Source organism: Erinaceus europaeus, chromosome 12 (assembly GCF_950295315.1).
Source record: "Erinaceus europaeus chromosome 12, mEriEur2.1, whole genome shotgun sequence".
Taxonomy (NCBI): domain Eukaryota; kingdom Metazoa; phylum Chordata; class Mammalia; order Eulipotyphla; family Erinaceidae; genus Erinaceus; species Erinaceus europaeus.
The window spans coordinates 95,406,035-95,422,209 of NC_080173.1; the positions used below are offsets into that span (position 1 = coordinate 95,406,035).

Consider the following 16,175-nt stretch of genomic DNA (forward strand, 5'->3'; position numbering starts at 1 on the left):
CAACAATATGTTGTCTACAGGAAACCCACCTAACTCAGTAAGACAAATACAGACTTAAAGTGAAAGGATGGAAAACTATAATACAAGCCAATGGCCCACAAAAAGGGGCAGGAACAGCTATTCTCATATCTGACATGATAGACTTTAAAATAGATAAGATTAAAAGAGTTAGGAATGGACACTACTTAATGCTCAGAGGATCAGTCAATCAAGAGGACTTAACAATTATTAACATCTATACACCCAATGAGTAGCCATCTAAATACATCAAATGTCTACTGAAAGAGCTACAGCAATGTATTAACAGCAACACAGTCATAGTAGGGGACTTCAACACCCCACTCTCTCAACTTGACAGATCATCCAGGTAGAAAATCAATAAAGATATAAGGGAGCTAAATGAAGAGATAGATAAACTAGAAGTATTGAACATTTTCAGAGTCATTCATCCCAAGAAACTAGAATACACATTTTACTCAAATCCACATGGGTCATTCTCAAGGATAGACCATATGTTAGGCCACACGGACAGCATCAGCAAATTCAAGAGCATTGAAATCATCCCAAGCATCTTCTCAGACCACAGTGGAATTAAACTAACACTTAACAATCAACAAAAGATTAGTAACAGTCCCCAAAATATGGAAGCTCAACAGTACACTTCTTTTTTAAATTTTATTTATTTATTCCCTTTTGTTGCCCTTGTTGTTTTATTGTTGTAGTTATTATTGTTGTCGTAGTTGTTGGATAGGACAGAGAGAAATGGAGAGAGGCGGGGAAGAAAGAGAGGGGGAGAGAAAGATAGACACCTGCAGACCTGCTTCACCGCCTGTGAAGCGACTCCCCTGCAGGTGGGGAGTCAGGGCTCGAACCGGGATCCTCATGCCGGTCCTTGTGCTTTGCGCCACCTGCGCTTAACCTGCTGTGCTACAGCCCGACTCCCAACAGTACACTTCTTAACAACTACTGGGTCAAAGAGGAAATAAAGGAAGAAATCAAAATGTTTCGAGACTTCAATGAAAATGAAGACACAAGCTATCAAAATATTGGGGACACAGCTAAGGCAGTCCTAAGAGGGAAGTTCATAGCTATACAAGCACACATTAGGAAACAAGAAAAAGCACAAATAAACAGCCTGATTGCACATCTTAAAGACCTAGAAGAAGAAGAACAAAGGAATCCTAAAGCAACCAGAAGGACAGAAATCACTAAAGATAGGGCAGAAATCAATAACATTGAAAATAAGAAAACCATACAGAAGATCAACAAAAGTAAATGTTGGTTCTTTGAAACAGTGAACAAAATTGACAAACCTTTAGCCAGACTCACAAAACAAAAAAGGGAGAAGACACAAATAAATTGGATACTAAATGAAAGAGGAGATATCACAGCAGACACTACAGAAATTCAACATATCATGCGAGGCTTCTATGAAGAACTATATGCCACCAAGTTAGAGAACCTGGAAGAAATGGACAATTTCCTAGATACCTACCAACTTCCAAAACTAAGTAAAGAGGAAGTAGATAACCTGAACAGCCCCATCACAGCTAATGAAATTGAAACAGTTAATCAAAAATCTTCCCAAAAATAAAAGTCCTGGGCCAGATGGTTTTAAAAATGAATTCTAAAAAACCTTAAAGGAGAACTAATACCTCTACTTTTAAAAGTCTTCCAGAAGATTGAAGACACTGGAATACTCCCTGCCAGCTTCTATGAAGCCAACATCACTTTGATACCAAAAGCAGGCAGGGACACAACCAAAAAAGAAAACTACAGACCAATATCTCTGATGAACATAGATGTGAAAAATTGAACAAAATTCTAGCCAACCAGATACAGCAGTATATTAAAAAGATTGTTCATCATGACCAAGTGGGGTTTATCCCAGGCATGCAAGGTTGGTTTAATATATGTAAATCAATCAATGTGATCCACCACATCAACAAAAGCAAGACCAAAAACCACACGGTCATATCAGTAGATGCAGAGAAAGCCTTTGACAAAATACAACATCCCTTTATGATTAAAACACTATAAAAATGGGAATAGATGGAAAATTCCTGAAGATAGTGGAGTCTATATATAGCAAGCCTACAGCCAACATCATACTCAATGGCGAAAAACTGGAAGCATTTCCCCTCAGATCAGGTACTAGACAGGGCTGCCCACTGTCACCATTACTATTCAACATAGTGTTGGAAGTTCTTGCCATAGCAATCAGGCAGGAGCAAGGAATTAAAGGGATACAGATCGGAAGAGAAGTCAAACTCTCCCTATTTGCAGATGACATGATAGTATACATAGAAAAACCTAAGGAATCCAGGAAGAAGCTTTTTGGAAATCATCTGGCAATACAGTAAGGTGCCAGGCTACAAAATTAACATTCAAAAGTCAGTGGCATTCCTCTATGCAAACACTAAACTAGAAGAAATTGAAATCCAGAAATCAATTCCTTTTACTATATCAACAAAAACAATAAAATATCTAGGAGTAAACCTAACCAAAGAAATAAAAGACTTGTATACTGAAAATTATGAGTCACTACTCAAGGAAACTGAAAAAGACACAAAGAAGTGGAAAGATATTCCATGTTCATGGGTTGGTAGAGTTAACATCATCAAAATGAATATACTACCCAGAGCCATCTACAAGTTTAATGCTATCCCCATCAAGATCCCAAACACAGTTTTTAGGAGAACAGAACAAATGCTACAAATGTTTATCTGGAACCAGAAAAGACCTAGAATTGCCAAAACAATCTTGAGAAAAAAGAACAGAACTGGAGGCATCACACTCCCAGAGTTCAAATTGTCTTATAGGGCCATTGTCATCAAAGCTGCTTGGTACTGGAACATGAACAGACACACTGACCAGTGGAATAGAATTGAGAGCCCAGAAATGAGGCCCCACACCTATGGACATCTAATCTTTGACAAAGGTGCCCAGACTATTCAATGGGGAAAGCAGAGTCTTTTCAACAAATGGTGTTGGAAAAAATGGGTTGCAACATGCAGAAGAATGAAATTGAACCACTATATTTCACCAAATACAAAAGTAAATTCCAAGTGGATCAAGGACTTGGATATAAGACCACAAACTATCAGATACTTAGAGGAAAATATTGGCAAAACTCTTTTCCACATAAATTTTAAAGACATCTTCAATGAAACGAGTCCAATTACAAAGAAGACTAAGACAAACATAAACCTATGGGACTACATCAAATTAAAAAGCTTCTGCACAGCTAAAGACACTACTACCCAAACCAAGAGACCCCTCACAGAATAGGAGAAGATCTTTACATGCCATACATCAGACAAGAGGCTAATAACCAGAATATATAAAGAGCTTGCCAAACCCAACAACAAGACAACAAATAACCCCATCCAAAAATGGGGGGAGGACTTGGACAGAATATTCACCACAGAAGAGATCCAAAAGGCCGAGAAACACATGAAAAAATGCTCCAAGTCTCTGATTGTCAGAGAAATGCAAATCAAGACAACAATGTGATACCACTTCACTCCTGTGAGAATGTCATACATCAGAAAAGGTAACAGCAGCAAATGCTGGAGAGGGTGTGGGATCAAAGGAACCCTCCTACACTGCTTGTGGGAATGTCAATTGGTCCAACCTCTGTGGAGAACAGTCTGGAGAACTCTCAGAAGGCTAGAATAACCTACCCATGATCCTGCAATTCCTCTCCTGGGGATATATCCTAAGGAACTCAACACACCCATCCAAAAAGATCTGTGTACACATATGTTCTTAGCAGCACAATTTGTAATAGCCAAAACCTGGAAGCAACCCAGGTTTCCAACAACAGATGAGTGGCTGAGCAAGTTGTGGTATATATATATATATATACAATGGAATACTACTCAGCTATAAAAAATGGTGACTTTACCTTTTTCAGCCGATCTTGGATGGACCTTGAAAAATTCATGTTAAGTGAAATAAGTCAGAAACAGGAGGATGAATATGGGATGATCTCACTCTCAAGCAGAAGTTGAAAAACAAGATCAGAAAAGAAAACACAAGTACAACCTGAACTGGAATTGGTGTATTGCACTAAAGTCAAAGACTCTGGGGTGGGTGGGTGGGGAGAATACAGGTCCAAGAAGGATGACAGAGGACCTGGTGGGGGTTGTATTGTTATATGAAATACTGGGAACTGTTATGCATGTACAAACTATTGTATTTACTGTTGAATGTAAAACATTAATTCCCCAATAAAGAAATTAAAATAAATAAATAAATAAAATGTTTTTTTAAGCCTAAATAAACAAATAAATACCTGTTCCACTAGACAGTCCATGTAACCACAGAACATGGTTCTGGGCAGGGCACAGAGTGGATGCCTGTAGCCACTGTGGATCAGTGGGTACAACCTCGAGAGTGTGAAGTGTGAGGAGGTGGCTGTGGGACGGTGTGAGAGGGAGGGGAACTGCCCAAGGCGTACACAAGACAGGTGTGGCCGACCCTGTACCAGACTCCCAGGTTCCTCTGCAGAATCACCAGAGCGGGAGGGTAAGAGAGACACAGATAGCCCATTGGCCACCCACAGTCTGCACCTGTGTGCCAGCTGCCCTCTGTACTTTGAGCCTGTTCCGCCCTCTGCTCCAGGAGTCAGCTGCAGGAGGGATCGTTGCTAGAGGCTCCAACCTTTGCACCCAGAGAACAGTGTTGGGGGGCCCATGCCTGGGGTTTGAGTCAGGGCTACTGACCCACACATGCCTCAGGGCAAGCGGGCTTACAAGGTCACTAGCTATGCTGCGTTAGTTGTTAACCTCTGCCCCGCACCCACCTCCAGTCACCCTGTTCCATTTCATTTTTTTTTTTTTTTTTTTTTTTTACCAGAGCACTGCTCAGTTCTGGCTTATGGTAGTGCAGGGGATTGAACCTGGGCCTTTAAAGCCTCAGGCATGAGAGTCTCTCTGCATAAACATTATGCTACCTACCCCTGCTGCCCCTGTTCCATTTCACCCTACACTACAAACTCAGCGCAGCTGCCAGCCCTGATTCTCCACTGATTCCCGGGGTCTTGCACTCCCCCCAAGCGGCCTACCTACCCAGCTCTGAGTGGCCGCGCGCTCCACCCACCATACCGGTCAAGCCCTCCAGCCGCTTTCTGAGCTGCGTGCTCATTAAACAGATGAGGAAATTGAGGCAAGAGTGGTGAGGGCAGCCTGCTAAAAGAAGCCCACGCTACCAGCCTTCCTGGGCTGCTCCCATCCCTGCTCCATCTTGCAGCAACGCCTGGAAATAGAACCTGCAATTCCCCAGAAATGCCAAAAATGCTTTTTATTGTGCCTGTAAGGGGAAAATCAGAGGTCTTGACTGGCTCACACTTCATGCCCGCCGATGCTCAGGGCTGCCGTCTTGGGGCGGGGAGTCGATCCTTCCCTTGCAAACTCAGGCCAGGCTAGGCCAAGGGTCTTGGCAGTGGACAAGCTCAGGGCAGGTTGTCCAGAAAGGTGAGGAGGACAAGATGGAAGTCTTGCGGCTTGTGGAGGTAGCAGGCATGGCCCGCATTGCGCAGCTTCACGATGGAATGGTTAGGCAGCTGGCGGAGATGCCGCAGAGCCTGCAAAGCCAGGATTCGGTCCAGTTCCCCATAGAGGATGAGAGTCGGGGTCTGCAGAGTAAGGCAGGGGCTGTGACCTGCACACCTTATAGGGCTGACCCTCAAGCCGCCTCCTTAGGGAGTCCTCCCCAAACACCCCAGCATTTTGATCCAGATCAGGAACGGGACCGCGCGCCCTGTAAGTGAGCCCGAATCCTCTCTGCCACAGGTAGGAAGCCAGGATGCTTGAAGACCCTCATGCCAATACCTTCACGGCCAAGAATTGCTCCTGGGTGTAGTTCTGGGTGGAGACGGGTGCTATGGGCACAAATCCGTGAAGCTGGTGGTGGCCTCGAATCAGGAAGGGCAGGGCGTAGTAGCCACTCAGTGAGGGGCTCACCAACACAGCATTCTGCACCTTCAGGTCTCCAAGCGCTCGCTCCAGCAACTTTGCTCGTCCCTCCTCTGTGTTCGCTTCCTTAGAGGGTGCTGAGTTCCCAAAACCTGGGAACAGCAGGAGGCACCAGCTGAGGGAGGTCAGAAAGGAACTCAAGGCCCCTCAAGGGGGCCGGGTGGTAGCACAGCGGGTTAAGTGCACATGGCACAAAGCGCAAGGACCTGCGTAGGTATCTGGGTTCAAGCCTGTGAAGCCAGCCCGGTTAAAACAACACAAGCCCCCGGCTCCCTACCTGCAGGGGAGTCACTTTACAAGCAGTGAAGCAGGTCTGCAGGTGTCTATCTTTCTCTCCCCCTCTCTGTCTTCCCCTCCTCTCTCCATTTCTCTCTGTCCTATCCAACAACAACAATAGCAACAGTAACAACAACAAGGGCAACAAAATGGGAAAAATGGCCTCTAGGAGCAGTGGGTCATAGTAGGAAATGAGCTCCAGAGTCCCTGCCCAAGCAGGAGGGAGACAGCACAGTACTTATGCAACACAGTCTCATGCCTGAGGCTCCAAGCTCCCTGGCAGCATCTCAGCACCATCTTAAGGCAGAATTGAGCAGTGCCGGGGGGGCGGGGGGGGGGGGTGCCTACCACACAGAGCTGGGGAGCAGTGGCAACACATCAGTGTTGCTTCCAGTTCCCAGAAGTTTATTTGTGATGCGATAGGTCTGACAGAAAAGCATATTTGGGGCAGGTAGATAGTAGTGATTATGCAAAAGCTTTTCATGGCTGAGGTTCTAGCATCCCAAGTTCAATCCCCAGCACCACCATAAGGCGCAGCTGAGCAGGGTTCTGGCATAACAGCAATACAATCATTAATATTGACAGAACGTTTATTTTAAAGTTGATAATGGCCAGTGTTGAGGATGTGAGCACATTTATATACAACTTATTAGAGGATATGACCATATACTGTTTGTTTGTTTGTTTGTTTTGGACCAGAGCACCACTAGCTTTGGCTACTGGTAACACTGGGGATTTGTCAACTTTAAAAAAAAATTTATTTACTTTTTAAAAAATATTTATTTATTCCCTTTTGTTGCCCTTGTTTTTTATTGTTGTGATTATTATTGTTGTTGTTGTTGGATAGGACAGAGAGAAATGGAGAGAGGAGGGTAAGACAGAGAGGGGGAGAGAAAGATAAACACCCACAGACCTGCTTCACCGCCTGTGAAGCGACTCCCCTGCAGGTGGGGAGCCGGGGGCTTGAACCGGGATCCTTATGCCTGTCCTTGCGCTTTGCGCCCCCTGTACTTAACGTGCTACGCTACCATCTAACTCCCCCTATTTACTTTTTTTATGAGAGAGACAGACAGACACTGGAGCACTGCTCAGCACTGGATCATGGTGGTGTGATGCTGCAAACCCCAAGTCAGCCTCCTGTATCCCCACCAGTAGAGGACAACACAGACAGAACTTGGCCCCACCCTCCCTACCTGCTTGGGGGGGGGGGGAGTCTCACAGTGGTGAAGTCGTGCTGTCTTTCAGATATCTATCTTTCTCTCTCTCTCTACCTCCCTTCCCCCTCTTAATTTCTCTTATCCAAATAAAAAACAAAAACAATAAAACCAGGGTTATCCTCAGAGACCAGGGCCATATTTCTAACCCTCCCACCTCTCTGAGAATTCCACTTATTCTTACTTTAAATGTTTTTTTTTTTAATATTTTATTTATTTATTAATGAGAAAGATAGGAGGAGAGAGAGAAAGAACCAGACATCACTCTGGTACATGTGCTACCGGGGATTGAACTCATGACCTCATGCTTGAGAGGCCAATGCTTTATCCACTGCGCCACCTCCCGGACCTGCACTGCGCCACCTCCCGGACCACTTTAAATGTTTTACTTATAAAATATTTTATTTGGGGGTTGGGCTATACCGCGGCAGGTTAAGCGCACATGAAACTTGAGGACTGGCTTAAGGATCCCGGTTCGAGCCCCCAGCTCCCCACCTGCAGGGGAGTTGTTTCACTATCCGTGAAGCAGGTCTGCAGGTGTCTCTTTTTCTCTCCCCCTCTCTGTCTTCCCTCCTTTTTCCATCTCTCTCTGTCCTATCCAGCAACAATAATGTCAATAACAACAATAATAACCACAACAATGATAAAAACAACAAGGGCAACAAAAAAGGAAAATAAATAAAATATTTAAAACATAAATTAATTAGTGTGGAGGGTAGATAGCATAATGGTTATGCAAAGAGATTCTCATGCCTGAGGCTCTGAAGTCCCAGGTTCAATCCCCCATACCACCATACGCCAGAGCTGAACAGTGCTCTGGGGGAAAAAAATTTTTTTTAATTAAATTAAATAAATTGATTAAATAAAATATTTTATTTATTACATGAGAGAGTGCTGCCTGTGGCCTCCCCAGACCCAGGAGCAGGTGCTCTTACCTGGAAGGTCAAGGGCCACGGCCCTGTAGCCTCGCTGTGCCAGCAGCTGTAGTGTGCCCAGTTGTTCCCATGTGCGGGAGCTAAAAGCCTTTCCATGCAGCAGCACTACTTCCAGCCTGTGGGCACACAGGGGGCTTTGTGTCCTGGGGGCTTGGGAGTAACCACCACCCTTTCTTCCCAGGCTTCTCCCACAGAGCTCCCTTGAGGACCCTTGAATTACGCTGAATGTCACACAGGAAGCCCCCCACCCCCACCCCAAACACACACCCTTTTAGGTACAGTTCTTCTGCTATGCCTTGGGGTTAGCACCCACCTGTGTGGCCGGTGGAGAGGGACCACCTCACGGTAAAAGATGGGGGAGTCTCCAGAGGTGAGACCAGCTAACATGGTGACATTGGGGCCTGCCCAGGGCCAGGAGCCCTGCTCAGGGGGGCCCGGGAGCCCCAGGTACAGCAGCAGCATAAGCAGCAGGCCCAGGCCCAGCAGGGCTGCTTGAGAACGGCTCATGGAGACTGGTAGCAGTCTAGAGGAGAGGAGACGGAGAGGAGGGGAGAGGAGGCTCAAGGCACAAGGCTGCCTGGGATGCTATCTCCCACACTCACCCAGAAACCCCAGCACAGGAAGGAGAAAACCCCAGCAAATCCTTGTCCTTTCCCTTGCCTTGGTTCACTCCCAGTGACCCCACATGCCAGGACCACAGCTCAGGACCCCAGTGTGAGGAGCCTGTGGCACACAGCATGAACAGTGACAGCTCAGACCGCACCACTTACCCGCGACAGCCAGGCCAAGTGCAAGGACTCAGGAATCCACCTAGGAATGCTGGGAAGACACGACAATAGGTCTCTTACAGATGAAGAAGCTGGGGCTTGGAGAGGTAAAAATTCTCTTGCCCAAAGTTCAGAGTAGCAGGCGAGAGAAATGGGATGTGAACCCAGATGTCACTTGTCTTAGCAGGGCGGAAACTTGGAGGGAAGCTTAGGGAAAGCAGCACCCCTCCCCTTGGGACCCCCAAGGAGGATAGAAGGGACCAGAGGAGGGGCCGGTGTGTCTGGATCCTGCCCCAGATCTCTCTCCCTCCCTGACAGCAAAGGCCAAACATGCAGAGGTGACCCCTGCAGACAAAGGCTGAAGCACATCGCCTGAAGGCCCCACCCTTGCTCTGAAGGGACGCGAGAGCTGGGAAGACCAGGAGGCCTGGGGCCTTCGTCTCTCTTTCTCAGGGGTCTACATGCCTTCGTGGCATGTACTTTCTTCTCCTTTATTGTCCTTGCTTTCTCCCAACAGATGCTCTCCCTGAAACACAACTGGCTCTCTTGCCATTCTTTCAAGTCTAGAACCTCAGGGAGGAAGCTGGGGAGTGGCCCCAGTTAGCGACTCCCGCCTCCCTTTACAGAAACTGATGGCGCAGTGATAAAGTTTTGGACTCTCAAGCGTGAGGTCCTGAGTTCGATCCCCGGCTGCACATGTGCCAGAGTGATGTCTGGTTCTTTCTGTCTCCTCCTATCTTTCTCAGAAATAAATAAAATCTTTAAAAAAAAAGAGAGAGAGAGAGAAAAGAAAAGAAAAAGAGAGTGATCTGGGAGGTGGTGCAGTGGATAAAGTACTGGATTCTCAACCATGAGGTCCTGAGTTCAATCTCCGGCAGCACATGCCCCAGAGTGATATCTGGTTCTTTCTCTTTCCTTTTCATGAATAAATAAATAAATTCTTTTTTAAAAAAAAGGGGGGGGACAGGAGGTAGCATAGGTTAAGTGCACATGGTGCAAAGCGCAAGAACCGGCATAAGTATCTTGGGTTCGAGCTCCCGGCTCCCCACCTGCAGGAAGATCACTTCACAAGCAGGTCTGCAGGTGTCTGTCTTTCTCTCCCCCTCTCTGTCTTCCCCTCCTCTCTCCATTTCTCTCTGTCCTATTCAACAATGACCGCAATAACAACAACAACGACAAACAAAAGGGAAAAATGGCCTCCAGGAGCAGTGGAAAGGTGAACTCAACCCCCAAAAGAATTAAGAGAAAGAGAGAGAGAGGCCAGGTGGTGGCAAACCTGGTTAAGCGCACACATTACAGTTGGCAAGGGCCCAGGTTTGAGCCCCGGTCCCCACCTGCAGGGGGAAAGCTTCACAAGGGGTGAAGCAGTGCCGCAGGAGTCTATCTCCCCCTCTTCTCTCAATTTCTCTGTCTCTGTCCAATAATAAATTTAAAAAATATTTTAAAAAAAGAAAAGAGAATGTTAAGGCAAAGAAAGAGTTAACTGACCAAACTCCTGTAGCAAGCTCAGATGGGCAGAAGAGAAGCCCCAGACCCTTCTGGCCAGATGATGACACCAGGCCTGGAGAAAGGCCTCCCCCACCTGCGTGGAATATCTTATCCTGACGAGTCATAAAACTGCTGAATCCTGCCCATCTCCAAGGCAGCCGCTGAATACTACAGGACTCCAGCCTCCTTAGAGTGATGTCTCTAAATCCCAAGGCTAGCCAGCCTTCCCCCCAGACACAGCTATGCAGGAAAAGTCAACCGTAACTAAGAAAACCAGACGCTGGCCAATGGCCTGAAGATTCCCTCCCCCTTAACCTTGCTGCATCCGCTTCCATGAAGATGCTTTCTGCTCTCATACTGCAGCCAGCTGGACCTTCCCTTTGTTCCGGGGCCCAGAATCCTTTTTTTTTTTGCCTCCAGGGTTATTGCTAGGGCTTGGTGCCAGCACTGCGAATCCACAGCTCCTGGTGGCCATTTTTTCCATTTTATTGGACAGGAGAGAGAGAGAGAAATTGGGAGGGAAGGGGGAGATAGAGAGTGAGAGATAAAGATAGACACCTGCAGACTTCCTTTACCACACATGAAATGAACCCCCTGGGGAGTCGGGCGGTAGCGCAGCGGATTAAGTGCAGGTGGTGCAAAGTGCAAGGACCTTCGTAAGCATCCCAGTTCGATCCCCTGGCTCCCCCCCCCCCACCTGCAGGGGAGTCACTTCACAGGCGGTGAAGCAGGTCTGCAGGTGTCTGTCTTTCTCTCCCCCTCTGTCCTCCCTTCCCCTCTCCACTTCTCTCTGTCCTATCTAACAATGATGCCATCAATAACAACAACAAAAATAACCACAACAACAATAAAAAACAAGGGCAACAGGTGGGGAGCAGGGGCTTGAACCCAGATCCTTGGTTTCATACTATGTGCACATAACTGGGTGCGCCACTACGTGGCCCCTGGGGGCCCAGAATGCTTTCAGAGCACGAGCTCTTTCTGTGGCCCCTTAACGTTAATAAAGTTTCTCCTCCTCCTTCCTCGTGGTTCTCGTTTGCCTCATCAAAGCCTTGCGTGCTCCGCCATGGATTTGACCAGAGTCAGGTCCAGCCCCCAACACACTGATGGAAGATTCAGTCCTGTGGTCTCTTTCTATTTTCTTTCTGCTTCTTTATCTCAAAAATAAAATAAAATAAAATAAAAAGCCAGGGAGCTATGAACAACTATATGCCACCAAGCTAGAGAACCTGGAAGAAATGAATGATTTCCTAGATACCTACCAACTTCCAAAACTAAGTCAAGAGGAAGTGGATAACATGAACAGGCCCATCACAGCTAATGAAATTGAAACAGTTATCAAAAATCTTCCCAAAAATAAAAGTCCTGGACCAGATGGTTTTACAAATGAATTCTACAAAACTTTCAAAGAAGAACTAATACCTCTACTTTTAAAAGTCTTCCAGAAGATTGAAGACAATGGAATACTCCCTGCCAGCTTCTATGAAGCCAACATCACCCTGATACTAAAAGCAGACAGGGACACAACCAAAAAAGAAAACTACAGACCAATATCTCTAATGAACATAGATGCGAAAATATTGAACAAAATTCTAGCCAACCAGATACAGCAGTATATCAAAAAGATTGTTCATCATGACCAAGTGGGGTTTATCCCAGGCATGCAAGGTTGGTTTAATATACGTAAATCAATCAATGTGATCCACCACATCAACAAAAGCAAGACCAAAAACCACATGGTCATATCAATAGATGCAGAGAAAGCCTTTGACAAAATACAACATCCCTTTATGATCAAAACACTACAAAAAATGGGAATAGATGGAAAATTCCTGAAGATAGTGGAGTCTATATATAGCAAGCCTACAGCCAACATCATACTCAATGGTGAAAAACTGGAAGCATTTCCCCTCAGATCAGGTACTAGACAGGGCTGCCCACTATCACCATTACTATTCAACATAGTGTTGGAAGTTCTTGCCATAGCAATCAGGCAGGAGCAAGGAATTAAAGGCATACAGATTGGAAGAGAAGAAGTCAAACTCTCCTTATTTGCAGATGACATGATAGTATACATAGAAAAACCTAAGGAATCCAGCAAGAAGCTTTTGGAAATCATCAGGCAATACAGTAAGGTGTCAGGCTATAAAATTAACATTCAAAAGTCAGTGGCATTCCTCTATGCAAACACTAAGTTAGAAGAAATTGAAATCCAGAAATCAGTTCCTTTTTCTATAGCAACAAAAACAATAAAATATCTAGGAGTAAACCTAACCAAAGAAGTGAAAGACTTGTATACTGAAAATTATGAGTCACTACTCAAAGAAATTGAAAAAGACACAAAGAAGTGGAAAGATATTCCATGTTCATGGGTTGGAAGAATTAACATCATCAAAATGAATATATTACCCAGAGCCATCTACAAATTTAATGCTATCCCCATCAAGATCCCAAGCACATTTTTTAGGAGAATAGAACAAATGCTACAAATGTTTATCTGGAACCAGAAAAGACCTAGAATTGCCAAAACAATCTTGAGAAGAAAGAACAGAACCGGAGGCATCACACTGCCAGATCTCAAACTGTATTATAGGGCCATTGTCATCAAAACTGCTTGGTACTGGAACATGAACAGACACACTGACCAGTGGAATAGAATTGAGAGCCCAGAAATGAGGCCCCACACCTATGGACATCTAATCTTTGACAAAGGTGCCCAGACTATTATATGGGGAAAACAGAGTCTCTTCAACAAATGGTGTTGGAAACAGTGAGTTGAAACATGCAGAAGAATGAAACTGAATCACTGTATTTCACCAAATACAAAAGTAAATTCCAAGTGGATCAAGGACTTGGATGTTAGACCAGAAACTATCAGATACTTAGAGGAAAATATTGGAAGAACTGTTTTCCGCATAAATTTTAAAGACATTTTCAATGAAATGAATCCAATTACAAGGAAGACTAAGGCAAGTATAAACCTATGGGACTACATCAAATTAAAAAGCTTCTTCACAGCAAAAGAAACCACTACCCAAATCAAGAGACCCCTCACAGAATGGGAGAAGATCTTTACATGCCATACATCAGATAAGAGTTTAATAACCAACATATATAAAGAGCTTGCCAGACTGAACAACAAGACAACAAATAACCCCATCCAAAAATGGGGGGAGGATTTGGACAGAATATTCACCACAGAAGAGATCCAAAAGGCCGAGAAACACATGAAAAAATGCTCCAAGTCTCTGATTGTCAGAGAAATGCAAATCAAGACAACAATGAGATATCACTTCACTCCTATGAGAATGTCACACATCAGAAAAGGTAACAGCAGCAAATGCTGGAGAGGGTGTGGGGTCAAAGGAACCCTCCTGCACTGCTGGTGGGAATGTCAATTGGTCCAACCTCTGTGGAGAACAGTCTGGAGAACTCTCAGAAGGCTAGAAATGGACCTACCCTATGACCCTGCAATTCCCCTCCTGGGGATAGATCCTAAGGAACCCAACACATCCATCCAAAAAGATCTGTGTACACCTATGTTCTTGGCAGCACAATTTGTAATAGCCAAAACCTGGAAGCAACCCAGGTGTCCAACAACAGATGAGTGGCTGAGCAAGTTGTGGTATATATACACAATGGAATACTACTCAGCTATAAAAAATGGTGACTTTACCATTTTCAGCCGATCTTGGATGGACCTTGAAAAAATCATGTCGAGTGAAATAAGTCAGAAATAGAAGGATGAATACGGGATGATCTCACTCTCAGGCCGAAGTTGAAAAACAAGATTAGAAAAGAAAACACAAGTACAACCTGAACTGGAATTGGAGTATTACACCAAAGTAAAAGACTCTGGTACAGGTCCATGGAAAATGATGAATGAAGTAGTGGGGATTGTATTGTTAAATGGGAATCTGGGGAATGTTATGCATGTAAAAAAAAAAAAAAAGAAGTAGAAACGCAAAGCAGAAATTGACTGAGTTTGGAGTATGGCACCAAAGTAAGAAAGCAGAAGTATACTAGAGTTTGCAGTGAGTACCCCCCTAACACTTCCTCTCCACTATTCCAAGCTTTGGGTCCATGATTGCTCAACAATTTGTTTGGCTTTGTATGTTAACTCTCTTTTCAGTCACCAGGTTCCAGGTGTCATCAGGATGCCGGCCAGGCTTCCCTGGATTGAAGACCCCACCAATGTGTCCTGGAGCTCAGCTTCCCCAGAGACCCACCCTACTAGGGAAAGAGAGAGGCAGACTGGGAGTATGGACCGACCAGTCAACGCCCATGTTCAGAGAGGAAGCAATTACAGAGGCCAGACCTTCTACCTTCTGCAACCCTCAAAGACCCTGGGTCCATGTTCCCAGAGAGATAGAGAATGGGAAAGCTATCAGGGGAGGGGGTGGGTTATGGAGATTGGGCGGTGGGAATTGTGTGGAGTTGTACCCCTCCTACCCTATGGGTTTGTTAAAAAAAAAAAAAAAAAAAGCCAGGGAGTCCGCGGGTTAAGAGCACGTGGCGCAAAGCGCAAGGACCAGCGTAAGGATCCCGGTTTGAGTCCCCTAGATCCCCACCTGTAAGGTAGTCTCTTCACAGGCGGTGAAGCAGGTCTGCAGGTGTCTTTCTCTCCCCCTCTCTGTCTACCCCCTCCTCTCTACATTTCTGTCCCGTACAATAACAACAACAATAATAACTACAACAACAATGAAAAATAAAGGCAACAAAAGGGAAAATAAATATATATTGGGAGTCGGGCTGTAGCGCAGCAGGTTAAGTGCAGGTGGCGAGAAGTGCAAAGGACCGGCTTAAGGATCCCGGTTTGAGGGCCCGGCTCCCCGCCTGCAGGGGAGTCGCTTCACAGGCGGTGAAGCAGGTCTGCAGGTGTCTGTCTTTCTCTCCCCCTCTCTGTCTTCCCCTCCTCTCTCCATTTCTCTCTGTCCTATCCAACAATGATGACATCAATAACAACAATAATAGCTATATCAGTAAAACAACAAGGGCAACAAAAGGGAATAAATATATATAATAAAATCTCTGTCATCTTTAAAAATAAATAAATAAATATTTTTTAAAAATTAAAAAAAAAAAGCCAGGCAGTGAAACACCTGGTTAAGCGCACACATATTATAGTGAACAAAGACCCAGGTTCAAATCCCTGGTCCCCACTTGCAGGGAAAAACTTCACAAGTGTGAAGCAGGGCTGCAGGTATCTCTCTCCTTCTCTCCCTCCCTCTTGCCTCTCAATTTCTCTGTCTTCAATAATAAATAAATAAATAAATAGATAAATAAAAATATTAAAGAAAAAAGGAGAAGTGTGTGTGGGGGGAACCATAGCAATAAATCACAGGACTGGGTGTTGACAGAGAAACTGACCCCTTGCTCAGGGTTGCCAATGGTGAAAGACCATGTGCAAAGTGAGGCCAGCTGAGAGCACACCTGGAAATGATTACTTTTCTTCTTTTTAAAATCACACTGCATATACCAAGGTTAAGATCAGAATGTGTGTGAGCTGAGTGG

The 16,175-nt window shown here is 45.1% G+C and overlaps 1 protein-coding gene across 3 annotated transcripts in view; it reads right to left on the reverse strand.

Moving 5' to 3' along the window:
* Positions 1–16,175, reverse strand: part of LOC103117308 (aminoacylase-1B) — a 38,103-nt gene that overhangs the window by 18,102 nt on the left and 3,826 nt on the right. For 2 of the 3 annotated variants that reach the window (XM_060204566.1, XM_007527312.3), the window contains exons 2-6: positions 9,177–9,225; positions 8,720–8,929; positions 8,407–8,522; positions 5,838–6,073; positions 5,289–5,641 (exon numbers count right to left, since the gene is read on the reverse strand). In XM_060204566.1, coding sequence (XP_060060549.1) covers positions 5,459–5,641; positions 5,838–6,073; positions 8,407–8,522; positions 8,720–8,913 — 729 coding nt within the window. In that variant the 5' untranslated portion in view covers positions 8,914–8,929; positions 9,177–9,225 and the 3' untranslated portion in view covers positions 5,289–5,458. Of the gene's footprint in view, positions 1–5,288; positions 5,642–5,837; positions 6,074–8,406; positions 8,523–8,719; positions 8,930–9,176; positions 9,226–16,175 lie in introns of those variants that run through there. The other variant, XM_060204565.1, reaches the window with a different exon arrangement.